The 26,230-nt window shown below is 44.8% G+C and overlaps 6 protein-coding genes and 1 long non-coding RNA gene across 10 annotated transcripts in view; 3 read left to right on the top strand and 4 right to left on the bottom strand.

Moving 5' to 3' along the window:
- The window catches only part of lrrc31 (leucine rich repeat containing 31), a 10,091-nt gene extending 9,313 nt beyond the window's left edge, over positions 1-778 (bottom strand). Inside the window, exons 1-2 of the mRNA XM_017438991.3 lie at positions 637-778; positions 105-287 (exon numbers count right to left, since the gene is read on the bottom strand). Of these exons, the coding sequence (XP_017294480.1) occupies positions 105-287; positions 637-649 (196 nt within the window). The 5' untranslated portion in view covers positions 650-778. The remainder of the gene's footprint in view (positions 1-104; positions 288-636) is intronic.
- The window catches only part of tnikb (TRAF2 and NCK interacting kinase b), a 129,943-nt gene that overhangs the window by 100,578 nt on the left and 3,135 nt on the right, over positions 1-26,230 (bottom strand). The window lies entirely within an intron of this gene.
- On the bottom strand, positions 1,372-6,187 carry eif2s3 (eukaryotic translation initiation factor 2, subunit 3 gamma). The gene is made up of 12 exons (XM_017438990.3): positions 6,071-6,187; positions 4,813-4,876; positions 4,608-4,735; positions 4,356-4,477; positions 3,909-4,003; positions 3,664-3,822; positions 3,108-3,242; positions 2,932-3,026; positions 2,710-2,854; positions 2,100-2,269; positions 1,833-2,005; positions 1,372-1,757 (listed from the first exon to the last, which is right to left on the bottom strand). The coding sequence occupies exons 1-12, from the start codon at positions 6,137-6,139 to the stop codon at positions 1,694-1,696; spliced, it is 1,419 nt and encodes a 472-aa protein (XP_017294479.1). The 5' UTR covers positions 6,140-6,187; the 3' UTR covers positions 1,372-1,693.
- On the top strand, positions 8,086-13,838 carry klhl15 (kelch-like family member 15). Of its 2 annotated transcripts, XM_017438996.3 has the most exons (10): positions 8,284-8,336; positions 9,537-9,624; positions 10,135-10,243; positions 10,331-10,469; positions 10,844-11,032; positions 11,104-11,328; positions 11,620-11,781; positions 11,872-12,081; positions 12,161-12,351; positions 12,426-13,838. In XM_017438996.3, exons 3-10 carry the CDS (start codon positions 10,224-10,226, stop codon positions 13,204-13,206), a joined length of 1,917 nt encoding a protein of 638 aa, XP_017294485.1. In that variant the 5' UTR covers positions 8,284-8,336; positions 9,537-9,624; positions 10,135-10,223; the 3' UTR covers positions 13,207-13,838. The 2 variants fall into 2 exon arrangements, with proteins under 2 accessions (XP_017294483.1, XP_017294485.1); XM_017438994.3 differs by lacking the exon at positions 10,135-10,243 and having other exon boundaries at positions 8,086-8,336.
- On the top strand, positions 18,547-21,783 carry apoob (apolipoprotein O, b). The gene is made up of 9 exons (XM_017438988.2): positions 18,547-18,639; positions 18,969-19,079; positions 19,506-19,628; positions 19,902-19,934; positions 20,131-20,185; positions 20,264-20,359; positions 20,478-20,569; positions 21,341-21,430; positions 21,502-21,783. Exons 1-9 carry the CDS (start codon positions 18,616-18,618, stop codon positions 21,544-21,546), a joined length of 669 nt encoding a protein of 222 aa, XP_017294477.1. The 5' UTR covers positions 18,547-18,615; the 3' UTR covers positions 21,547-21,783.
- LOC108249538 (diamine acetyltransferase 1) lies at positions 22,321-24,106 on the bottom strand. Its single transcript, XM_017438989.2, has 6 exons — positions 23,849-24,106; positions 23,173-23,224; positions 23,018-23,098; positions 22,837-22,938; positions 22,709-22,749; positions 22,321-22,621 (listed from the first exon to the last, which is right to left on the bottom strand). The coding sequence occupies exons 1-6, from the start codon at positions 23,909-23,911 to the stop codon at positions 22,445-22,447; spliced, it is 516 nt and encodes a 171-aa protein (XP_017294478.1). The 5' UTR covers positions 23,912-24,106; the 3' UTR covers positions 22,321-22,444.
- Positions 25,326-26,158, top strand: LOC119616627. Its single transcript, XR_005232591.1, has 2 exons — positions 25,326-25,491; positions 25,956-26,158. It is a non-coding gene; the product is annotated as an uncharacterized LOC119616627 (long non-coding RNA).

Here is a 26,230-nt window from a genome sequence, read left to right on the forward strand (position 1 = left end):
ACCAACACCTGAGGCACCTGAACACATCACACACCAACACCCAATCACGACCAACAAGAAGAGCCTCCATGTTGTTTTACTCAAACCCGGACTCTTGTCCTCACCTGGACTCGGTCCTCTGCCCTCCGGCTCTGCGTCCTCGGGGATCCCCGTCCGGTCTGAGGTCCGGGACAGGAAGCGTCCCAGTGGCTTCCTGTCCGAGGCGGAGCGCTTCCTGCGGATCTGACTCAGGATGACGTCGAAGGGGGAGCGTTTGAGTCCGCCGCCGCCGTCCCGCCGCTGTCCTTCTGAGGACGGAAGACAAACAGCTCTGACCTCTTTATGAGCTTTTCTTTTTGCTTCTTTAGCTACTCGGACTAGCCATTAGCTGGTCAGAGTTCAACTCCAAACTGAGTCCGTTCAGAGCTATCTGCAACAGGTAAGATATTATCTGCAAAATATCTGAACTGCCCCTTTAAAGGAGTTAGGTGGAGAAAAGTCTGAGAACCTGGTCCCTCTCCAGAACCCGGATCTCAGTGATGAAGAACAGAAGAAAGAAAAGCAGCAAACATCCAGACAGGTTCTCCTCCCAGTCCTGCAGGAACCTGAGAACCTGGCAGTAACTCCGGGTTCTTCCACCTGAAGAACTTCTCTTACCTGCCGGGTCCATGCTGGAGAGAACAGAAGGTTCGGATGTTCCGGATCTTCTCGGTTTGGACTGAAAGGAATCAGAAACAGAAACTGGACTTTGCTCTGAGATTTAGACGCTTTAAAAGAAAAACGTCGCTCTCGCTTGTTGCGCTCCTCCACCTGCGTCACGTGACGTCTCGTGGCCGTCAGGTGGCTGAACCCGGAAGTGCGACACCTTCAGTAAATGTTTGATCAGTTTTCATCATTTATTACCTTTAAAATGTTTATTAGATAAGGTTTTACACCCCGGTGTTAAAATGACTTCTTTTCACTTTAATATTTCTAATAATTTATATTTTAATATTTTATTTGTGAATAAAAACTGATTTACTGTAAACAGAATAAGCCTGAAAATGAGTGAAAAAACCAAAACAAAAACAACTTTTAATTCTGACTTTAAAGTCATAATGTTGAGGAGGAAAAACTTCTGCATAAAACTAAATTATATAAACTAAAAAGGTTTGTGATGATCTGAGGAACTCAAGAGTTTCATCTGAAAAAAAACTTAATTTTCCCAAAAAAAGACCAAATAAAAATAATAAATGATCCAACATTAAAAACTGAAACGTTTAGATTCTCTGACCAACAGGGTAATTATTTTTTATTTCTGTCACACCGACCTCCTTTAAACATTTATTTTCTGAACATATTTAAAATAAACCTTCTCTTTATTCTGAAAACAGGAAATAAATGAAAACAGAATTTTTGAGCCCAGCTGGGATTTTAATTCCAGTAAAAAGAACCGAATCAATCAAACAGAAGCAGACGTTTCTCTTTAAATGTATTTATTCCATCAGGATCTGCAGCTGGGCCAGGACCGGTTCTGTTCTGACCGGACTCCTGGTGTGTGGAGGATTGTTTGGAGCCTCCCCCTCCTCCTCCTCAGAGGAGGAGACAGAGGAGGAGTCTTTGAATCAATGAAATGTCCTTGTTGTGTCCTCGTCCTTCGTCCTCCACGTCGGAAACATAAAATCAAAACAAAAAAAATGGCGCCTCGAGGAGTGGGCCGGTTCTGGTCTGGTTCTCAGTCGTCGTCCACCGTCGGTGTGATGGTCACGCCCCTCCGGATCTGACCCCAGCCAATCAGACTGAGGGAGACAGAATTCAGAACGTGATCTCGGTTCTCCGCAGAACATCTGAACTTCTCCACCTCAGATTCTTACCGCCAGTGTTTCTCCACCCGCCGGCTCAGAGCGATCTTCTCCCCCACCTCCGTGCACACCGGGTTGGTGAGCACGATCTTGGCCAGGTCAGCCTTGACGGCGCTGACGCGGCCGCCGGTGGACAGCGAGCCGATGTTCACCATCAGAACCTCGTTCTTGGACAGCTTCTGGACCTGCGGGGACGAGCAGACGGAGGCGGCTGACGTCTCTGCGGGTTCAGAAGAACCAGATGAGTTCAGACTACATTTCCCATGATGCCCCGCTCACCTTGGCAGCCTTTTTGTCTCCCTCCGTGCGGACTCCCAGCAGCCTTCTGAGGAGGAAGTAGGAGATCTCCAGCTCGGTGAAGATCTCCGGCAGCGCTCCGACGGCTCCCAGAACCTGACCCACCATCCGGTCGGCTCGGCACAGCGTGGGGTCGATCTTTGTGCCGACACCTGCAGCCGAAACAAAAACGCGCTTTACCTCACGACTTTTAAAATCTAAAAACTTCGGTTTGTTCAGGAAGTGGCTGCTGTCAGTTTTAGGACTTTTATACTGAATTTATAAATATCTTCTCCACAGAATTCAGTCAAAACCTTGTTCTCTCTTTCAGCTACTCTTCTGCTTTGTTAGCTTCCAGCTAGCCTTTAGCTCCTTTTAGCTTCAGTTCAGCTTCTTCAGCAGATTTCAGAGTTCAGACTGATTTCACTGAAACTCTCCTTTCTGGGTTTTAAAGCTTTTTTCTTTTCTTTGAGACTGAATCTGAGTGAAGAATCAGGAGCCGATCGGGTCCGGTCTAACGGGACCTGCTGATCCGGACCGGTCTAACGGGACCTGCTGATCCGGACCGGTCTAACGGACCACAGGACGGCCCGGCTGCTCTGCAGCGTCTCACCGATGAGGCCTCCGGGCGCGGCGTACTGCAGGTCGTTGTGCTCAGCGAACAGAGAAACGATTTTGGAGAAGATGGGTTTGCACATCAGCTTTCCCTCCTGGTCTTTGGAGACGATGCCGGGCCGGACCTCGATCTCCTGACCCACCTGGAGGTCACGCAGAGGGGTGGGGGGTTAGAGGAAGTCTAAAACTAACCGGGCTGGGTTTGTGTCCCCCTCCTCACCTTCAGAACGCCCTTCAGGATGCTTCCTCCTGCCACGCCTCCCTTCAGGTCGTCCACCTCACAGCCGGGTTTGTTCACGTCAAAAGACCTGATAACTGAATTCACAACGTTTATAATTAAAACGATGTCAAAACGTCCATCAAACAGGAGCAACGACGCCGGCTGGTCCTCCTCACCGATGAGTCTGGGCTCGGAGGTGAAGTCTCTGACGGGAACTGGGATCTTCTTATCGATGTACTCACAAACCACCTCGATGTTGTACTTCAGCTGCGCTGAGATGGGAATGATGGGAGCGCCTTCAGCCACGGTGCCTGCAGGACAGAAACAGTCAGAGTGTCTGTCTGTGGAGAGAAATCTGACCTGAGAGCAGCGGGAGGCTCTGATGGTCACACAGGAGCTTTAACTTCCTGCTCCTGTTCCTGACCGAGCGTTTTAACGTTCTGATGTGAATAAAAACATCCAAACAGATCCTAAAATGAGGAAAATAAAACTTCAGATGAACAAAACCACATTAAACTCTCTATTTAAAGAAAACCAGATGATCTCAGAAATCTAAAGAGTCTGATTCAGGAAACATCTGGATTCCTGCCTCAGTCAGATGAAAATCTGCAGAAGCTCACCTGCTTTTCATTCAGAATAAACTGACATCAGATTGAGGATGTTCTGACACGTTTCCCTGAGCCTGGAAGCTCCTGTTTCCTGTTTGTAAAGTTGGTTAAAGTCTGGACCCACCCTGAACGAAGGCCAGGATCTGCTCGTACTGCTCCTTGGCCTGGCTCTCCTTCACCAGGTCGATCTTGTTCTGGAGGATGAGGATGTGTTTCAGCTTCATGATCTCGATGGCAGCCAGATGTTCTGACGTCTGCGGCTGAGGACACGACTCGTTCCCCGCTGGAAAAAGAAACCCGAAGTGTCCGTTAGTGAAACAGGACAGAACCGGAGCGTCTCCGGGTCCCGCGACTCGATCCGAGACTCACCGATGAGCAGCAGGGCGGCGTCCATCACTGCAGCTCCGTTCAACATGGTGGCCATCAAGATGTCGTGGCCAGGACAGTCCACGAAGGACACGTGTCTGTCAGGAAGACAAAACCAGGATTCAGAACTCAGGACCGACTCCAGCTTTGGGTTTAAAATGAGACAAAATCAGAGTTCAGATATCTGACGGAGCTGTAACTCCTGAGTTTCTACGGCCTCCTGAAGCAGAAAATATTTTTCACCACATTTCTCCTCCAAAAAACACTAAAGCCCAATAATTTATGACTCAGTGGATAAAAACCACACCTGCTGGGATCTCAGGTTATAAAAATATAACTGACCTTCCAGCTGGAGTCAATATCTGAGTCCTCAAAGTAACATTTATAATAAGACGCTTGAGTTTTACACAGCAGCCAAAGCAAAGAGGACTTTATTCTCTCCATTCTCACCGGACCAGTTTGAAGTTCCCCTTGGTTCCGGGGATGTCTGTGGGGAACTCATCAGGAGTGCTGCTGCCACACGACCGGTAACACTCGGGTCTGGGACAGCTCGGGTCATCCAGCTTGTAGATCTGCAGCGAGTGGACGCAGAGTAAAGTATATAAAGACAGCAGCTTTTCTCAGGTTTAAAAAATGAACCAAACTTTTCCTTCCTGTGAGAAATCAAAGCGTTGGAAGCTTCACAGGAACAGCTCCGGGTACCTTAGCGTTTGCATATCCTAGCTTGATGGTGATGTTCCTCTCCAGCTCGTTCTTGAACCTGACAGTGTGAACACCAGAAATAGCTTTCACTACTGTGGACTTCCCGTGGGCCACATGACCGATGGTGCCTGGGAGAGGAGGGACAGATTAAAACCAAAAACCCCCACAGAGAATCGAAAACTAACACAGGGTCTGATTTCTGTACCGATGTTGATGGTGGCCTGTCGGCTGATGATCTCTGGAGAGAGAGGCGTCAAGGTCGTCACATCCTGCCGGCAGAAAAACAGATTAGACTCGGCCCAGATTAACTCCTGAGTTCAACTCTGAACATCAACAGGAACAAAACAGCTCATTAAAAACAAAATATTTCAACCTAAATTAGATCTAAATACACATTTTAGTCTGACTGAAAGCGATCTGAAATCCTCCAAAACAAAACAATTATTCCTGCTTCTATGCATTTATTTGCACCTAAACTCGGATGTTTTCTTTGTGATTTTGACCCAGATAAAAACAGTTAAACCCACAGAAGTCGTCAGGCTGAATTCAGATCAGTTCTCAGTAAAACCAGAAGAGGCTCGATAACAGCGAGGTGGAGGAGGACAGAACGCCGTCTCTAATAAAGTCAGACTCATCCGTTCCTGTTTAAACAGACTGATATTTGAGACGTTCTGGGATGTGACACCGACTGGCTCAGTTTCTGCTGACACCTTTTTACACATCCCTCATGATGAGAAACCAGGGCAGTGATGTGTTGTGTTGCTGTGGTCAGAATGGGCTTTATGGGGCCCGACTAATTACTGGAATAAAACCCAAATCTCCTGAGTGTCGAAGAGAAAATGATGATAACTTAGTGACCACAGAACAGCACAGGAAGTCATTTATTCCCACTGCAATAAACTGACATATTGGTTCTCCTTCATCACTATTTGTTAAGTTTTATTTAGCTTTAGGTTTATTTTTTTGGAAGCAAAATGTTAGAAATGAGAGGTGGCCATATGTATTCATTTTAAACTCATTTTATAATAATAACAAGTGTTATAGTCTGGCTCTTATCCGAATGTGTGAGAAGAAGGATGTCGGTGTAAAAATGTTGTTTAATTCAGAAAAACAACAAAAAGACACCCGCTGACTTCCTGACAGTTAAACGGAAACTGATGCTGATGTTTGAACAGACCGAACTCCCACTGAAAACTGAAACCACAGCAGTGTGAAAACACCTAAAAGAATTAAAAGTGTAATTAAAACCAGATGTGATATCTCGGCTAAAGGCGCAGCGGGTCTGGGGAGCTCTCCGCCGCGCCGGGCCTGCCGTCATGTGCCGGCTGGAAGCGGCGAAGCTCCGGGCTCCGGACCGCCTGAATGGTTCCGACCTTTTCTGGGCTCATTTTTCACCAAACAAGAACCCGACAGCCTAAAATATGATTCAATAAATCTATAAAAGCTGTTAAACGGACTCTTACCAGAGAACTGAGGTCTTGTTTTGCCAGATGGGGCTGACCAAGCGTTGTACCAGATTCATCACCCGCCATCTTGAATGAAAAGGGAATGAAAGAGGTAGCCTCGGCGAATGCCTGATTAACGACAAAAACCGCACCTTTTTAATTCTACCTTAATTCACTTTTTAATAATTACGTTTTACTTCTGATAGCATCAAAACGAAATCTTACACCTTTGAAACAATACTTATAATACGTATTTGTTTTCCGTCACAAATGACAAACAGTCGCTTCGTGTAAAAGCGACGGGGTCCTTTCTCATCGGCTGATGCAATTTTCTTAACCGTAAAAAAACAGTTTATTTAATCCCTGCGAATTGCTGCTGTTTGTCGGTTGTTATGATACATTTATCACTAAACGCAGTACGCATATAATAGATTTTACTAATCCAAAATTAAATAAATATTGTTGTTCATGCGCTAGGTCCGTCGTTAGGCAATGACGTCATTCAATTACTATTTGTAGTCCATTTAACGGGTTTGTAGTTCTTTAAACAGTAAAAGACAAACTTTGTTACCTGCAAGTTCTGATTTGGCTGAATGTTTACAATTTTTACAACATGTCCCGTTTTAGATTCTTTAGGATAAAAAAAACCCGTTAAATCTGTGGAAACCAATTTAAGACGCTGTAATAAAAACTAAACAATAAAATGATTCTTTAAACCATATGAGATACTTTGTCATACTTATGGTAATTATGAAATATTATCTTGAAAATATTACTAGGTTTTGTATTTATTTATGTACGATGTTTCATATTTATGGGACAGTATTCCACTATTTCATGACTGAGATCGCAAATCATAATTTTCACCTAGCTATCATAATCTGTCATCATCTGTTATAATCCCATAATCTCATTTTATGACAGCTCTGTCATGAGATGGGATTATGACGGTTTTTTCATGGTAATGGCATATCTGTTTTATAATCTCAAACCATAGAAAACTCAGAGCTATGATAAGATAATATGACAAAGTTTTTCCTTAACTATGAGATAACAGTGAAATAATATTTCATTACCGTGAGATACATGATAATGGCATAGATGTGACATACATTATGAGACATTATCTCATAAGTATGATTTAGCTCATTGATAACTGATTCTGGATCATATTTAGGTGTAACTTTTCTTCTTCCAGTGAAATGCTGTTTCATATGAGATAGTTTAATAATAATTATGAGATAAAATCTGAAAATTGCGACCTTTGACCTTTTTATCTCAGTGGTGGAAACAAACACCCTGATATCCCTCATAAATCTCTAGATGTTAATAAACCAGTATTTCATATACAAGAGATCTTCATCAACCACAACGTTCTTCTCGCTAAACTAACTCACTTTAAGTTCTCTAATAGTGCCCTCTGCTGGATGAAATCATCTGTCTTACAGAAAACAAGCAGCACAATTTTATTTAGTCAATTTCCCTTCAAACAGTCTATGAAAACCCATTCCGCCACTTTGAGGATTAAAAATAGATCCGATAAATCACGATTACAAGAAAATATCTCAGAATTATGACCTAACAGTTTATAATTCAGACTTATTATCTCCTCACTATGGTTTAGCATGTCATAATTATGAAATGCTAAATCACAATTCTTATATTTTAAGTAACAACAACTAAGAAATAATTTGGAGAAAATCAGAAATAGTCAGAAATGGGCTTCCATAATTTTTTTAACTATATATGTATACATAGTTAGCAAAACTATAGTTGCTTTAGTTGATATTTGATCATTTCAAATGTTTTTAACTCGTTCAGGATTTTATTTTATATTTGCATCGCTTTTCTGGTAATTGGCATTGTTCATTTTGGATTAAACTTAAATGAAGAGGCTATATATTAATTTAAAAAAAGAACAAAGAACCTGAAATTCTGATTTTATTCGTATTCATGAAGCGATCACCCCGCTTTAACTTCAGTGAACCATCTTGTCGCACATACACTCTTTGTCTTCCCGCCCTCCAGTTCCGTCACAGAGAGGAAGTGACGTCGGTGCAGAAGATGGTGTCCGTAAATCTTGTGTGCTGCTGCGGCTCGTTGCCCGTTTAATTTACCGCCGTGTGGGGGGTCTGTCCCGCCTGGCCGATGGATTCCCGTGACCCCGAGGCAGCCCGCCGCTGCCGGCCGCTCTCCTGAACGCGGACTCGAACCCGAACCTTCATGTCTGACGGAGCCAGAGCTGCCTGGTCGAAGAGGGGTTGTGGGGATTCGCACCGCCGAGGTGAGACGGCTGGAGTTAGCCGCTAAGCTAAAGCTGTTTCCCCCGGTCGGCAGGAGCGCCGACAGCTAATTTAACGGCTTTAACCGGCGGTTTAACGCGCTCTCCTCCGACGCATCCTCCGGAAAGACCAACCGGCAGCACCGGCTCCTGCCCCGGGTGTCGGAGCCGAGCCCGAGCCGCCTTGTGGAGCCTTTGTTTGGGGCTCGGATTGAAACCTCCTCCTTGTTGTTGGAGTCAAACTAACGACGCTGTGGCTCCTGAACCCGCATGAAAGCTGCTGTTTTGCGCTGAAACGTGGAACCTGTGGGGTTGTAGCTCCGGGCCGGGTCAGCGGCTCGGAGGCACCGCGGCTGGGCGCACCTGTTGGGGTTTGTCCCCGTCCACAGTTCGGCTCCGGGCTGCCTCTGGGTGAAACGTTTTAATGTCAAAACACATAAAAATCAGAGTGCAGAAGGCCGCCATCTCCAACTTTCATCAACTTTCCTCCCTGTGGCCTGACGGGACTTTCGGGACTTTTATTTTGTAGTAATCTCAACGAATAAAAACGCTCCATTTTGACATTAAAAACTGTAGAAGAAGAGTAAAAAGAGCCTAGATTAAAAGAAAGGTTAAAGCTGGTGGCTAACTAGGGTCACCATGGTAACCACACGTGTCTGTCAATCACTGACAGCACTCCTAATAAGACAGGAAGACGAGAGATTTTACTATAAAACTGTAACTAGTGAGGAGCAGCAGACGGTTTTGTGTAGGAGCCTCTACTTCCTGTTTGAGGAAGTCAGTGAGAGTTTGGGTGTGTGACCTTTGACCTCTGCGAGAGCAAAGCCTCAGTCCTGCAGCAGAGACACTCTGGGTGGAAGGAGGACAAAATGTGGACGTTTAAAGTTTGGAGACTGACTGACCTGCAGCCGCTGCAGCTCCTAACCTGAACCTCCATCTTAAAACCTTGGTTCTGTTGTTCTGTGACCCGTTTAAACTGTGATGATGTTTCTGCTCCAAACTGGACTCCTCCTTCAGTCCCGTCGCTGTTTGTGTGAAAGTTTAACTTGTTTTCCTGACGAGTTTCTGTCTGACAGAAACAGAACACGTTTCTGAACAGAGTAGAAGTTCTGCTTTAACGCATGTGTTCTTCAGCTGATGTTTTGTCTTTTCCTGCTGAATTTGAAGTCCCTGAACGCATCTTTTCTCTGTCTCTGTCGTTAGAGCCGGGGAAACATAAACACAGGAAATGCGAGCGGCCCTTTAGCGCTCAGACGTCACAGCCTGCGATCGGTCGCCTGGGCTCCAAAAGGTACGACTGTCCCTCCTTTCCCTCCTTTTCCCGCCTCTCCACCGTGCAGCAGAGCCCAGAGGAGCCGTTTAAATTTTTCAAATAAAGCTGCGATCTTCATGTTTCTGGAGCTTTGAGTTAATAAAGTTAATATTCAGTCTTTTTTTAATTAACAACAAATCAAACTGTTGCTCTGTCTTTGGAAGGAAGTCTGGGTTTAGATGTTGACTGAATCCAGAACCTGATTCAGAAGAAAAGTTGTGGCTGAAGCTTCGATATTTACAAACAAAACCAAACGTCTGCCGGTCGTTTGGTTCAGTGAGACGGGAACGGAGAACCGACTAGCCTTTAACTCGTCTCCAGCAGTGAGAAACAAGCTGGAGGTTCAGTCCTGATCACCTCCGTCTCTTCGTTACAGCAGCAGCTAGCTGTAGCACCTCCAGCAGGAGGTCTGAACTGTCCCTTTAATGGCAGCTGCTGTCAACAGGACTGAGAAGAAGGTTTTAACGTTGTGTTGGCTCTGTCGTTCAGGTGATTGACGCTCACTAAAGGGACTTTGTTAACATCTACTGGACACAAGGGGCACTGTCCTCTGATTGGCTCGGACAACCCCCTCTGACATGCCCGTGGCCAATCAGAGGTGAGTGTGTGTTTGTGGATGTTTACCTGTGTGTGTCGGTGTGTTTGTCCTCACGAGGAGCCTCACGCTGCGTCTCCACGCCCGCAGGTGTGTTATGTCGGGGGCGGATGTGGAGGTGTACCTGTCCCAGGTGCACGACGGCAGCGTGTCGTCGGGCTTCCGGGCGCTGTACGAGGAGCGTCTGCTGCTGGACGTCACGCTGCTGATAGAGGAGCACCACTTCCAGGTACCCAGAACCTTCAGAACCCTCAGGGCCCAGTCCGTTCTGACCTCAGCTAAAAACAAACGACTCCTCAGGAGGAGGAACTGATGAGTAAATAACCAAACAGGACCAGTAGGTGGCGCCAACGCTGGCATTAATGATGTCAGAACACAAAGAGCTGACAGGTTCAGGATCAGGAGCTGCAGGTGTGTTAAACTCACCCTGAAGGTCAGACTGTGCAGCTACAAAAACAGAGCTTTGAGAAGCTGAAAGAGAATCAGACAGTTGTTACAGTTCCCTCTGAGGTCCTGCAGTTTGAGATTTACCTCCTCCTCTTCCTCTTCCTCTTCCTCCTCCTCCTCCTCTTCCTCATTTTCCTCCTCCTCCTCCTCCTCCAGGCCCACAAGGCGCTCCTGGCCACCCAGAGCGATTACTTCCGGGTCATGTTCACGGCCGACATGAGGGAGCGGGACCAGGATAAGATCCACATGAAGGGGCTGACGGCCGCCGGCTTCGGCCACATCCTGCGCTTCATGTACTACGGCTCCCTGGAGCTCAGCATGCCCACGGTGCAGGAGATCCTGCAGGTAGGACCCAGACCGTCTGTCCCTCTGTCCCTCCGTCTGAGCTGAAGCTCTAACCCCTCCTCTCCTCGCAGGCGGCCATGTACGTCCAGCTGACGGAGGCCGTGGAGTTCTGCTGCTCCTTCCTGCTGGCGAAGATCTGCCTGGAGAACTGCGCTGAGGTCATGCGGCTCCTGGAGGACTTCAGCGTCGGCGTGGAGGGCGTCCAGGAGCAGCTCGACAACTTCCTCCTCGAGAACTTCGTTCCCCTGATGAGCCGAGCCGACTTCCTGTCCTACCTCAGCCTCGAGAGACTCCAGGTTCGACCTCAACACGCAGAGAGCTGCATGGAAGTGCTGAGTCGGCGTTTATGGTGTCAACGCTGAGTCGGCGTTTATGGTGTCAACGCTGAGTCGGCGTTTATGGTGTCAACGCTGAGTCGGCGTTCTCTCTGTTGTTTTCCTGTTTATTCTCTGTTTAATATTTGCAGATGTTTCGTCTCAGATGGAGAGAAGTTTGGTCTTTAATCGGAAACAGGAAGTTCTTGTGTCTCATCCTGAAAGGAGGACGTGTTTCCTGCTGTGAACCATTCCTCTCTGGTTTTGACGCAGGCGTACCTGAACAGCGACGCTCTGAGCCGCTTCCCGGAAATCGAGCTGTACGAAGCCGTCCAGGCGTGGCTGCGGCACGACCGGCGCCGCTGGAGGCACACGGACACCATCGTTCAGTCCGTCCGCTTCTGCCTCATGACGCCGGCAGACATCTTCGAGAAGGTGCCACATTTGTGTGTTTCTACCTGCAGCAGCTCCATCTTCTTCCTGCTGGTAATCTGATGGGCGGGGCGGCCATGTTTTTTTTCCCAGGTGAAGACGTCGGAGTTCTACCGTTACTCCCGACAGCTGAGGCAGGAGGTGGACCAGGTGCTCAGCTACTTCCACGACGTCAACCAGCAGCCTCTGGTGGAGACCAGATCCAACCGGATCCGCTCGGTGCGCCCGCAGACCGCCGTCTTCAGGGGGATGATCGGCCACAGCATGGTGAACAGCAAGATCCTGCTGCTGCAGCGTCCCAAGGTGGCTGCTCGCTTCACCCCTCTGTTTCTGTAGAGCTGAGCTTCGTCTCCTGTCGGTAACCGCTGGTGTTTCCTGTCAGGTGTGGTGGGAGCTGGAGGGCCCCCAGGTGCCTCTGAGACCCGACTGCTTGGCCATCGTGAACAACTTTGCCTTCCTGCTGGGCGGAGAGGAGCTGGGGCCTGACGGGGAGTTTCACGCCTCCTCTAAAGTCTACCGTTACGACCCGCGGCAGAACTCCTGGCTGCGCATGGCGGACATGTCTGTTCCCAGGTGAGCTCGCTGAGCGTCGGCCTCGAAGCCCAGAGGCTTCGTTTAACAGCTGCTGGGGTTTTTGTTGTCTGCAGGTCAGAGTTTGCTGTTGGCGTCATCGGAAAGTTCATTTATGCAGTGGCGGGCCGCACGCGAGACGAGACGTTCTACTCCACGGAGCGCTATGACATCACGGAGGACCGCTGGGAGTTTGTGGACCCGTATCCTGTGAACAAGTACGGCCACGAAGGAACCGTCCTGAACGGAAAACTGTACATCACCGGCGGCATCACCTCCTCCTCCACCTCCAAGCAGGTGTGCGTGTTCGACCCGGGCCGGGAGGCTGGCGGCGGAGGCGGAGGAGGCGGCGGCGGCTCGGGCGGCTCGGACTCTCACAGGACGTCACGAGGCAGCAGCGGCGGCGGTCGGGGCCCGCTGCTGCCCAGCGCCCACACCAGCTGCTGGGAGAACAAATCCAAAATGAACTACGCTCGCTGCTTCCACAAGATGATCTCCCACAACGGGAAGTTGTACGTGTTCGGAGGCGTGTGCGTGATCCTGCGGGCGTCCTTCGAGTCGCAGGGCTGCCCGTCCACCGAGGTGTACGACCCCGAGACGGACGAGTGGACCATCCTGGCCTCCATGCCCATCGGGCGCAGCGGCCACGGGGTGGCCGTGTTGGACAGGCAGATCATGGTGCTGGGCGGCCTGTGCTACAACGGCCACTACAGTGACTCCATCCTCACCTTCGACCCCGACGAAAACAAGTGGAAGGAGGACGAGTATCCCAGGATGCCTTGCAAACTGGACGGTCTGCAGGTGTGCAGTCTGCACTTCCCAGAGTACGTGTTGGAGCACGTGAGACGCTGCAGCTGAGGTCTACTTCACATCACGCCTCCTTTTTTAGAAACTGGACTGTTAGAGGACCGGGTTGTCCCGCTGAGGGGGGGTCAGGTGTTCCCAGGCTTTTAAACTAGAGACCAGCATTTACCTGAACACAGGTGAGGAACCGGCGGCCGGCGCCACAGCTGCTCCTCCTGATTCATGAAAGCAGCAGGTTTGTGGCTCGGTCTCATGTTAGCAGTCAGCTTGAACATTTTCACAAATACCTTTCTCAGAAAATTAAGAAAAAAAAACGTTGGGTGATTTTAAAGAGGTCTCATTCTGCTGGTTTATGTTCTACAATCACCGTTCTGCAGAAGCTGGAAGGTTGAGTAAAAGTAAACAGAAAAACAGAAAGAAACGATTTACTAACCTGATAAACCCAGATTTTATTCTCAGTGGAACACAGTAAACAGATCAGATGTTTAAATTGAAATAAGTTTTGTTTTTTGAAAAGAAAATCAGGTAATTTAGAATCTGCTGGCAGCAGCTCGTCTCTTTACAGATGTTCCAGATGTTTCCCTCATCAGTCTGTAAACATCTGGACCTGAGGTCGTCCCATTCTGTCCTGGATGGGAGCAGATGTTGTTCTAAAACCTGAGGCACTAATGCACCCCCATACCATCAGAGAGGCAGGCTGACCGCAGAACAGTTCTGCTCTTTGGTCCAGAGGAGACACATCTGTTCACATCTGCCTGATAGAGCTTTAAGCAGCATCTGTGGACGGCACGGTGAACTGTGTTTACAGTAACTGTCCCATTATTGTTGACAGTTCATCTCAAACCTCTGCCCATCTTCTCCTCTCCACTCCTCTGACTCACCTGCTGATAATTTAACCTCAGTAGTCTAAATTCTCCTCAAGATGTTTCTGATTCGGACCACTCAGTTTTACAGCTTCTTGTTGCTCCTGGAACAACTTTTTACAGACGTGTTGCTGCTGACAAATTCAAAATTATCTACTTTTTTCTTTTAAAAATGGTTCAACATCTTACTGTGTTCTGTCGTGAATAAAATCTGTGTTTGAAGGTTTGCGGATCGAATAGTTCTGTCTTCAGGCCCGTCTCGCTGAGCTGCGTCTGTTGGTGGACAACATTCACGAAGGAGTCTCTAAAAATGTCTTAAAACGTTTGCAGCAATAAAAAGAGAAAAGTGCACGGCTTAGAATGGAGTTTTGCGAGCCGATCACCTGGAAAAACAGCGTGATTTATAAATAAGATCCTCCCGCTGGTCGCAGGTTGCAAACTCTCAGAATTCACCTTTTTGTTTGTTTCTGAGGCTCCAGCAGCCGCAGCTCGGTGGAAAACTGGCTTCACTGCAGAAACGCACTGGAAGCATCAGGTTACTTCAAGATTCTCTCTTATTCCAGAGGTTTCATTTAATTCCAGACAAGTTAGTGACGTTAGGAGCCCCACAGAATATCTGAAATCAAGTATATGAAGAAACTATACGGCTGTAGTGTAGCTGATTATAGAATCTGACTCAGAGACGCTTCAGTTTGCGTCCAGCTTCCATCTTGGACTCAGAAAATTCAGTTTTCGCTTCCAGTGCGTTCCAGCCTTCAGTCCCGGTTCCCCCAGACTCAGACTCAGCTTGCGTTCTCGTCACACCTCGTCTTCATGTCCTTCTCCGTCCCCCATGTCCCCCCCGTCCCCCCATCGATTCAGATTTAAGGTGTGTGTTTATGAGGGAACCTACAGGAGTTATTAATCCCACTGCTGTGCTTGTCCACATTCCCTGCACTTTATCGGTTCTGGTTGTGTGTAAATAGTCGTTTTCCAACATGCTGGACTGTTGGAGATGTTCAGCAGTGTCTGAAATGAACTCCGGATGAAGTGAAAGAAGTTACCCACCGTGAAATAAGCCGAGGGTTTAGGCAACTCTGGACCTCATGCAAAAACATTTTTCTTATGTTTGAGTGTTCTTCAGATTGTTAGGAAAGTATTATTGACAATAATTACAGAGGGATGTTCAGAGCAGTGATGACACCAGCAGTGAGGAAAAAACGAGGTTTTGTTGCCAAATTTCTTCATGTTTTTAGGCCAGAAATGATCTAAAAATGTGTTTTATTACCGTTCCACTCATTAACATTCATGTTTAAATATATTCTGGTAGTATAAGGAACAGATGACATCACCAAATAAAATAAAACTCACTCTAGCAGACATTTGAGACGGCGCCCGCTAAGATCTGCTAAGCTAGCCTGATTTTAGCTTGTTTTTTGTCACTATGAGCTAATTTGTTTGCTGCTGCCTCATTATTTGTACAGAAAGACAAACCAAAGAACCAGAATGTTTTCCATGTTGTCTAAATTGATAGTTTTATTCTGTAAATTTAGCTGAAACTACATAAAATTGACCTTAGTCCTAGCTAGCTGCAGATGTCTTAGCAGCTAGCTTTTACCTGATTTTAGCTGAGTTAGCCACTATTTAGCTGCGGAGAACACGTCTGGCAGTAAATTCCGAGAGTAAAACCATGATTAAATCACAGTTGATCAAATCACACACACACCTGCTAAAGTGTGCTAAGCTAGTTATTGTAGCCAGAATTCGGTTCCTTTTGTTGCCGTCATGAACAAATTCTTTGCCGCTTTAATAATTTATATAAAATGTCAATAAAGGCAAATGTTTTTGCCATTCTTCTGAATTGATAATTCTTAGTTTAACTGTGGTACAGTTTCTAGTGCAGCTAAAAGCTAAATGAACTTAGCTTTAGCTAACAGTGGGAGATATCCTAGCAGCTAGCTTTTACTTTATTCTTCAGCTGCAAGTTTTTTGCAGAGATCAAAATGTCTATCAATAAATTATATTTATGATAAATATAGTAAAACCACCCAAATTACAAAAGTCTGTAAATTTAAACATAGGAGGCTGATGACAGCATAGTTAGCTTGTTAGCTTGTGTTAGCTCACAGTTAGGGCTGTTGTTTCATCATCATGACTCTTTCACTTTGTTTACTTTAGTGAAAAAACAAAACTATGTTATTTATACCTGTTTAAATTTAATATTTTGTGTTGCCAAATAAAAAAATCACTGAAAGATTACCAGACAAGATGTGCTAAACTAGTTAGCGTTAGCCAGGCTTTAGCGCCTTTCTTGTTCATTATGATTTATATGCTGTCTGATCATTATATTATTTTATTTTATCTTTTTGGGAATGACAAACTCAGGAACCAAATGTTTACCATTTAAGCTAAATTGATCATTTTATTCCATAATTATTCGAAACAGCTAAAAATAAATAAACCTAGCTTTAGCTAGCAGCAGCTAGCTTTTACTTGATTTCACCAACAGACTTTAGATGCGAGTTAGTCGTTATTTCACTGCAGAGAACAATTTAATTAATATAAATATGTTAAATATAGTAAAACCACCAAAATTATATAAAGGTCTTTAAAATTTAAAACTCGATGGCTGTGGTCAGAGCAGTTAGCTGTTAGCATTGTTTCTTTCACCGTTATTAAGTTTTATTCACTTTTATGAATTACCAAAACAATATTACTTTAATTCTTTTCATAAATAATATTTTGAAGTGGCAGATGAGTAAAAAAGGGGAACACCGGTAAATAAATTTAAGGTTAGCCACCGCAGCTCCCGTTTGTAAAATCTTTAATTTAGTTGCAATATATTTATTATTATTTCTGATTTTAGATTTACTTGAGTAAATCTAAAACCATTTTTTCATAAACTGACACAGTTCTATAGTGTTTTATTTATATAGTTTCACTGTATTGAGTTCTTTTTTGTGCCAAAATGTGAAATATCTCAGATATGAGGAAGAGGAATTATTTTGTTTGTATTTATTTGTTTGTAGTTTGTGTCGTATTTAACCCAGATGAAGGCTCTGAAAGTGTTTTTTTTTCCTGGTTGTCTGATTTTGTTTTAACGAGATGTTCTTGTTTGAGGCCCGACTTTAATTATCCGGCTGATTAAGAACCGGCCGGTGTTCCTGCGGTTTCTGGAGGAGCGTCCTGCGGCGTTTGGCTGGCAGCTGTGTTGATTTCAGACACTGACGGGTCGTCAGAACCGGGCCCGCCGTTCTCAGCAGTTCAGCACTTTCTCTGGAGCCCACCAAGCCGTGCTCGATGACCAGCTCCGTCTTTATTTTTTTAATTTGTCAGCCAACTGTGAAAAGGGCTAGAGCACATACTGATGCAGTTCTGTTTGTCAGCTGCGTATTTAAGTTATTTATTTTATGATGTAGTGCTTTTCACTGAGCTATGCAGTAACTGTAGGATTATTTATTATTATGATGATGATGAGAGGTTCAGTGTGAGTCCTGTTGTTTTTAAATCCAACTTTTCTCTTTCTTTGTCTTCGGTCTTGGCCGTGCGTCTCCATCCCAGCAGCTCTGCATGTGGCTCATGAGGCGAAGCGTTCAGAACAGTTTGTCCTCCAGGTTCTGTTGTTGACGGGTCGCTGACAGCGTCACAACTCACTGCTCATTTCTCCTGACTTGACTGCACTGGATGCAAACTATAAATATGTCAGCAAAGCCTTTCCCTGGGTTTGAAGTGTTTCCGGTCATTTTGTCACGATCCCGCCTCATCCCTTTACGTCTCCTTTGTGTTGAACATCTGCTGTCCGCTCGCTGCTCCTCTAATGTTGCTGTTTGAGCAAGAAACCTGTAACCAATAAAGTACTTCTGTTCATATCTGAGGTGCATTCAGTCATAGAGCAGCATCCTTTAGTCCACCTGTCTGTCAGTAGGAAAACAGAATAGAGGATCTAAAAAAAAACCCACCTTGCTTTAAAGACTGTATCAGAAAATGAATGAAAAATCAAATTAACATATCTTACAATCTAAGTAGAAACTCTTTGGAAACAATTTGTAACTTCTTTCCAGAAATAAATGTTCATATTGGTCAACTTTCAGCTGTCTGTGTGTATTTTCTAATCGCATGTTTTTAAGAAAAAAACTATTTATTGACACATTAAATCTGATTTTTTTTTCTTACCAGAGATAAATGCAGTCCTAATAAAGTAACTCATTCATTTAAATTATCAAGTCTTTAGACTAATTTAAGACAAAAAAAATTAAAATAAAGAGCAAAGTAAAGTTGCAGTGCATACATTTATTTAGTTGTTTTTAATCTACTAAAAGTTGTTTTGGATTTATGTTGCATAATAATTATTCTAAACCCAGCATAATAAAGAAACAATAGTAAATTTCACATATTCCTACATTAAATGAAGATTGTGTTTATTTACTGAGATAAACTAAAGATTACAACAGTTAAAACAATACGTTTTATTATTTTGGACATTTAATACACAAAAGTAGTTGTAAATTGGTTTTAATGTTGTATTTTTGCTTCTAGTCATGCCTTTGTTTTAAAAAATGTGACGCGCATGCGCTTTAGCTTAGCGTCTCCGGCTTGCCGTAGAAAAGCGAAAGTCCTCTGAATGAAAATGTCACACGTAAAACTGGTAACTACGCTGAATGATGTTCTGTTTTTTTTATCTGTAAACATTCCACGTGTCGTTAGTAGTGGTTTGGTACTTAGTGAAAAATACGTGAGTTTAAAAGTAGTATCTTTAGCCTTGTTGTTAATTTAGCCAACGATGAATTAGCATGTAGCTAGCTAGCTGCTACCGCTGCTCCTCTGTTTATCACCGACATTTATGTCGAGTTTTTACGTCTTAAAGGCTCCTTCTGATCCTATCGTGGCGTGACGTGATTAAATGAGTGATTTTCTGTGTAACTGACGCGGAGGGCTGGTTAATCTGGGTGTTTTTGTGCTGCGGTCCTCCACCAGGTGTCGCTGCGGACCGCGGCTCCGGGACTGACGGTCCTGATGAGCGGCTCGGTTCTGGCTGCCGCGGAGGGCAAGAAGAAGAGTCCGGATCCGGTTCTGAGCATCGATGAGGTTCGGTTCCCCTGGATCTGGGTTTAAAGTCAAATGTTGTTAAACTCCAGCGTCTAACTCCTGCAGTCTTCTGATATTTTAGCTGCTTCAGCTCATTAAGCTGATTTCTGTAACTTTTTTACTTTTTAAAACTTTGTTTAACATTTTTGGTTTCATTGAAATAAATGGGGATTTTGGTTTTTTAATTAATGTTAGCTTTTAGCTACTGTTTGGACTTCATTCTTTAGCTTCTACTTTCCTAATTTAAGCTTTAGCTACTGTGTGCTCATCTTAGCTTTTAGCGGTTGTTATGCTAATTTCAGCTCATGTTCTGTGTTTTTAGCTCCTGGTTTGTTAATCTTAGCTTTTAGCGAATGTTGTGTTTGTTATTTTGGCTCATATTTTACACACCTGAACCTGAACTCACCTGAGCTGTTTGTCTTTCAGCTGCCATCTCTGTACTCCACACCTGAGCCAAAACTGCTGTGGGTGGAGTCGGAGGCGGGGCAGCTGGAGAGGGGCGTGGCGTCTTTGAGGAGGTGGGCGGAGCCGTACACACACCTGTGTCAGGTGGGTCCAGTCCCAAAGCCTCTCTGTTGGAATAAAGACGTCTTAAATGTCTCTCATTTCTCAGCTCAGAAATGTAAATTTAAAGGAAAAAAACTTCCAGAAAAGTAAAACTTTTAGTTCCAGATTAATTGAGTTTTTCCCGTCATGCAGAAGGAAACGCAGATTATATCTGTGATGTTTGTGATTCAGCAGGTTTTTAATCTAATCTCTGTTTCAGTTTCTGGTTTGAATGAATTCACAGATTATTGAAGGTTTTTGTCTCGTTCTCTGCAGCGAGTGCTCCGGGCGGCAGAGCAGAGAGTCGAGGTGAGTCCGTGTCAAACCTGAATAAATCAGGTTCTTTAACTGACCCGGTCAGACCTGGTTAGACCTGGTTAAACCCGGTTAGACCCGGTCAGACCCGGTTAGTTTTGTCTGAATGCAGCCGGAGGAGCTGGACAGGAAGTTGAAGCCCGACTTCACGCTCTCCACTTCTCTCTTGTTTTTTCTTTTCGAACCACAGCGAACGTTCAGGACGGTGGAGCCGACCATAAACACGTCAGCGGCAGCCGTCAGCGGTGAGAGAACACACTTCCTGTTTGTGAAAAGTGCTGAGTCATGAGTCAGGCGGTGTAAATGTCTGCTCTGACCTTCAGAAGCCGTTCGGCTCCTCACTGAGCCGCCTCCGGACCTTTACCCCAGTGTGGCGCTGGTGGGGTTCTCCGGGTTTCTGGGACTTTATTTGGCCAAAGGTGAGAAAGACTCGGCCCTCAGGGGCTGAAATGTTTCATGAGCGGTCCAGGTGTCCAGGTGTCCAGGTGTCCAGGTGTCCAGGTGTCCAGGTGTCCTGACCTTTAACTCTGACTTCAGGCTCCAGGATGAGACGTTTGCTGTTTCCTGCTGGACTCATGGCTCTGAGTGCCTCCATGTTTTACCCTCAGCAGGCGGCGGCGCTGTTAAAGGTCCTGTAACACACACAGCCACACAGACACAGACACACACTCACACAGCTACACACTCACACAGCCGACCTTTTACTACTTTTAGCTTTGGTTGAAGTTGATTCTGAAGCTAAAGTCTGAGTTTTTATTCTCCCAGAGATGAATAAATAAACTCTTGATGTTCCTGATGATGATGATGATGAAGGATGATGTTGGCTAAATGTTCTCATTTCGACAGAAATTTCACAGCAGGTGAGTTTTTTTTTAGCTGGAACCTGAATCAGTTTGATCCATTTCCTGTTTGGAAAGACTCGTGTTTCCGAGAAGGAAGTCTGAGCTGCCAACGTTTCTGATTTCCTCTCACGCCCCGATTTATTCTCTTCACCCAGATGTGAGGAAAACCTCTGACCCCGCCGGGCTTCAGCTGCTGGAAACAACTGAGTTTACCTGAGTTTAACTGAGTTTAACTGAGATTAACTGAGATTAACAGGTCAAACCAGCTGAAGAAAACTATAAAACTAAAGGTTTACGAGACAGAATACTGCCTGGTACTTACTGAGTAACATACAGAGTACTTACTGAGTAAGATACAGAGTACTTACTAACTATCTTACTTATGTAAGTACCCAGTTAGTTAATCTGGAAGTACCAGGTGTGTACTCTGGAAGTACTGGGCTGTATTGTTTTCTTCTCTGGTGAAGCTAAAATAAAAATTTAAACTGATATATTAGTACACAGGAGTACTCAGGTACCATCAGTCCGGTCTCACACCTCCGTCTTTTTCCCCGACAGGTGAGTCGAGACTCCGCCTCCACCTGGACTCATCAGGGCTGGGTTGCCGTGGAAACCCTGTGGAAGGACCCTCCGTTCAGCAGGAGGAAGGTGAGTCCAGCTCCACCTGTTTCTGCTGAGTTTATAGTTTCTTTTTTTTAAAAAAAGTTTTTGTGTTTCAGGCGGAGAAACCGGAGCGAGCGGAGAGCGGCGACGCCAACAGCTGAAGAAGAAATCAGATGTTTCGACGCTCAGCAGGACTTTGTTTCCTTTTAACCGAGACGTTTAGAGTTCCACTAAAACAACTTATTTATGATTAAAGGAAAACTGGAGCTGTTTTTCTCCTGCAGACTTTCTGCTGCTCTTATAGCATTCAGCTCGTTTCTTTCAGCAGATTTAAGTATTTGCACCTAATTTAGTCATAAAAGGAAATAAGCTGTTATTAAAATGGGAATAATTGATCAGCTTTGAACCAGATTTATTTGTTTGTTCAGCCGAAGTCGAGCGTCACGAGCCGATCTTCGGTTCAACTTCCTCTAACGTTTCGTTTTCAGTTCCTCAGAAAATCATTAACTTTGAGGAGAAGCTGCTGATTCTTACAGAAACAGATCAGGCGGCCATTTTATTGGTTTTAGATTAAAATGTTTAAACTTCTAATTGTTTTCCAGACTCAGCCCTCCTGGTGAAGTTAAGCTGATCAGAACTGCAGTTGTTACTTTCACAGTAATTTGCCCTGAAGGGTCAAAGGTCACGATATAAGAAGTTATATTTTAACTCCGTTAAGTTCTCCTGGACGTTGATCAGACAGCATCAGGGTTTTATCGAGTGAACTTTGACCTCATTAAAACAATAAACTTCTGGATCTGTTGAGACTTTGGAACAACAGAAAGTTTAACCTTCAGCTCCAAACCATCAGCCCTCCACCACCATGCTGCCAGCTGGCCTGCAGGAAGTCTCATGTTTTGTCGGATTTCAGATTAGAGAAGAAGAACGAGACGACGTGAGATCAGAACTTTATTTATTGGTTAAACATTAAAACGACAAACATGTGATGAACTAAACTACACAGAATCGTGTTCCTGGGATGAACGTTTCCCTTTTTTTAAAAAGCTGAACTCCGAGCAGTCACTCCTCAGCCGGGGTGGCCATCTTGGCGAGGCTGGTCTTGTCGAACCTGAAGAGCCTCCAGCCCTCCTCCTCAGACAGGTCCTCGGCGCCACGCCGCTTGTAGAACTGGACGGACGGCTCGTTGTTCTCCGCCACGACGAACATCATGCCGGTGCAGCGAGTCTTCATCGCCAGCTGGAGGAGGAACCGGAGGAGGTTAGAGAACCACTAAGAACCATTAAGAGTTCCCAGAATGCAACAGGATATAACATGAACACTTACGTCACTGAGGTGCCGCAGGATCTCCGAGCCGATGCCAAGGCCTGCAGGCAGAGAAGGAAGCAGTCAGAGATCAGTGTGGAGCTTCAGAGGCGGCCAACCTGAACGCCTGAACAAACAAGAGAACTCACCTCTGCACTTGTCCATCACATAGAACTCCTCCAGGTACAGCTGTTTGCCCACCCAGGGGTCGTAGGTGAAGTAGTACATGGCAAAGCCCACCACGTTCGGATCTGCGGGGAGACAAAATGGAGGCTTGGATGAGCTGACCTTTAACCTGCTCCCTGCTGTGAGGTGGCCGTCTGCTTTTACCTTCACTGCTTTTCTCTCCTTGGATTTCAGCGATGATGCAGTGGTAAAACGGGGTTTCACCAAATCCATCCTCAAGGAGATCTATACAGAAACTATAAGTCAGACCCAGGAGGCAGACAGGTGACCCTAACAGCCAGGTGTGACCATGAACTCACCCTTCTCTGTCAGCGCGACCTGGTGCTCCATATCCTCGTATTTCGCAAGCTCCTGGGAAGACAGAAGATCACAGAAGTCTTACTTTTTAACCTCATTATTTGGAGTTATCAGGAATTTTTGTTAAATAGATAAATTAAAGAAAACTACGAGGTACTAGTTGCTCTTTGAATGTTGATAACAGCTAAATAGGTGCTGTAGGTTTATAATAATACCTAAAATATGCTTAAAAGAGATTCAGAAAGTTCAGATTAAAAATCTGCAATGCTTTTCTATTTTATTGAAGTTTCTCTATGTTTAAATTAATTAAATTAACAAACTACAGTCATTAAGTCCAATCTGTTTGTCTGCTCAGACGCCTGTAGATCACGTGACCATCACCAGCCCGATAAGAACATAAGCGCTACTTCCGCTTCTCCAAATACAGTCCATATTTGGAGAAGCGGAAGTCGCAGCGGAAGCAGCGTCTTGAGGTAAACAGCGGCTCGCGCTGACCTCATTCTTCTCGGACATCCTCCGGATTTTCTCAAATCTCACCTCGGCCTTGAGTCTAGACACCTTCTAGTTAACATGTTAGTGAAAACATATTCAACACTAACTCAGTCTGAACAGTTAATTGAGCGTCATCTAATTTTTTTAAAACGTTTTGAACAAAATGGCTGCTCTTCGTTAGCCTACCTTCACCAGTCGTAATATATCGGGCACATCCTTGGGTTCAGCTTTTCGTAATTTATACTCCATTTTCTTCTTTTACTCTTTTTTCCTCTCGTTAGAAGTCCTCTGTATGTGAAGTGGAAGATCAGTTGTTTCTTCATTCGCTTCGCAGTGGCTTTTCCCCCACAGTCAGCCTCTGGTCAGGACGCGCTCGTCGACGCAAGAACATCCAGTTCGGTTCGCCCTTCGGCCGGGTCGCTGCCGCTCTACTGCTCGGCGGCTGCTTACGCCGGGGGTTTTATAGCTCCACTCGAGCTCCTCTCCCATTGGTCGGTTCACCGGAGCTCAGATTTCTGACCAATCAGCGCCGCCCTCTGTCTGCTTTTCATCCAATCAGCAAACAGAGAAGAATCACATGAAAAAAACTTCTATTTGTGTTGATGGTGTAAACAAGTGCTTTCTGCTTTAAAGAATAATAAGAATTTGTTATGAGGTTACTCAAATTTGAGCAAAGGCTTTTGAGATGATCTCCAGAGATCAAACTAAACATTAAAAATATATATAAAAATGTTTTTTCCATAACATGTAAAAGACATATTGACTATCGTCACAAATAAACAAGAATATTATAGTTATTGTAAGGCTGATTGTGTTTTAACTGACTCTTTGCAATGTTTGTTTACTTCAACGAGCAGTGGCTGGGGTTATAAGTCACTTTCTTTTTAATTTTGTGGGTCAGAAGCTTAAAGGTTTTGGACATTCCTCCAAGGAGCAGTTGTTTCTGCTCATGCAGTTACTTCAGTGGAAATTTCCATCACTCCAGAAGGCTCCGAAGGTAGAGTTAACTGTCCCCCCTGCAGGTAATGTTAACAATAGACTCCTGAATGGAAAGGTCTGGAAAGATAAAAGTGTAACTCAAGTAACCTATTGTTTTGGTAATTTTCCTCTTTTTGCACTTGTTTCTTGAGTTTTTGAGTAGTTTGTTTTTTTTGCACAGCTCTGTTGCCTTTATAGCTCTTCAGCTTCCAATGAACACACTGAAAAACTTTTTTGCAGCTGAAGTTTTGCTGTAAAATAAGAAGCTATAAAGTTCAGGACCCTCTTAACTTTAGTTTAATGCAAGATCAGTTTGTGTTGAAAGTAGGAAGGTATTTAAAAAGCTATATGGGTAAAAAGCACATTTTTTGCGTCTTGAAAGAAGAAACTTCCACGACGTATGTTATAGTTATAAGACACAAAATATTAAGTATGTAATATTGTGCCCTTTTTGCCATTCAGGTAGCCTAAATAGGCTTTTCTGAAAACAAAACATATTAATAAATAAGACTAAAATAATAAAGTGAAAATATATGGGCTAAATAATAAAGATTAAAGTGAAAATATATGGGCTGGTAAAATCAACAAAGCTTGTTTAGCTTTCCGGCAGCAGTGCCTGTCAGACTCTACCCGGGGTCTAAAAGCCCATCAAGCAGAAACATGCGTCATCACGTAAAAACGTCGTTACGTAGCTACGCGGAAAAGACCCGTATATTTGGCGGCGCTCCGTCTTTCAAAGGAAAACAGAGCTTTCTTGTTTCTTCTTTCTGTTTTATTGGGCTCAGCTGCTCCGTCTGGACCCCCGAACCTTTCACACCGTGACCCAGAAACAACACGATGCTGTCCCCGAGGTCAGTCCGGGAAAACAGCGGGCTGCTGCCCGCAGCTAGCATGCTAACAAAGTTTAAAATTCCGATAGTTAGCTTACTCTGTAACAAACAGACACGAAAAATAACCTTTACTTCATTTACTTGGTGTTTATTTTTTTCTTTTATTCCTATATATTTCATTACTGAAAGCTTGGAGAGACAGACAGGGTGTGTCACTTTCAGACCCACAAAAGAACCAAACCCAGTTAAACAAACATACAGAAAAATGTTCTTTTCCATTTCTGACTGTTAAAGTTCTGCTAACATGAGCAACTGGATACTTTAGACTGTTTGTATGAAACCATCTGAGGCCTAAAATCAAATTAAGTCAGATGCTTCACAGCCCAAAAACAAAATAACAGTTTAAATCTTTCCGTTGTGAGATATCAAACACAGAAAGTTTGTTTTTAGGAGGTTATATTTGTGTTCTTGTTGGTTCTCTGCAGGTTAGTGATGCTGCGATCAGCTGCCTCCCTGATGGGCAGAACCCTCTGCACCGGAACCACACCCAGACACGGCAAAGCACCGGATATGGAGGAGGGTACGGAACCAAACAGAACAAAACAGAACCCCTGACCCGCTCCGTAAACCCCTGATTAAAGAACACGTTCTCCAACATAAACCCCTGATTAAAGAACATGTTCTCTAACATAAACCCCTGATTAAAGAACNNGTTCTCTAACATAAACCCCTGATTAAAGAACGTGTTCTCTAACATAAA

The sequence above is a fragment of the Kryptolebias marmoratus genome, linkage group LG21 (assembly GCF_001649575.2).
Source record: "Kryptolebias marmoratus isolate JLee-2015 linkage group LG21, ASM164957v2, whole genome shotgun sequence".
NCBI classification, from domain to species: Eukaryota; Metazoa; Chordata; class Actinopteri; order Cyprinodontiformes; family Rivulidae; genus Kryptolebias; species Kryptolebias marmoratus.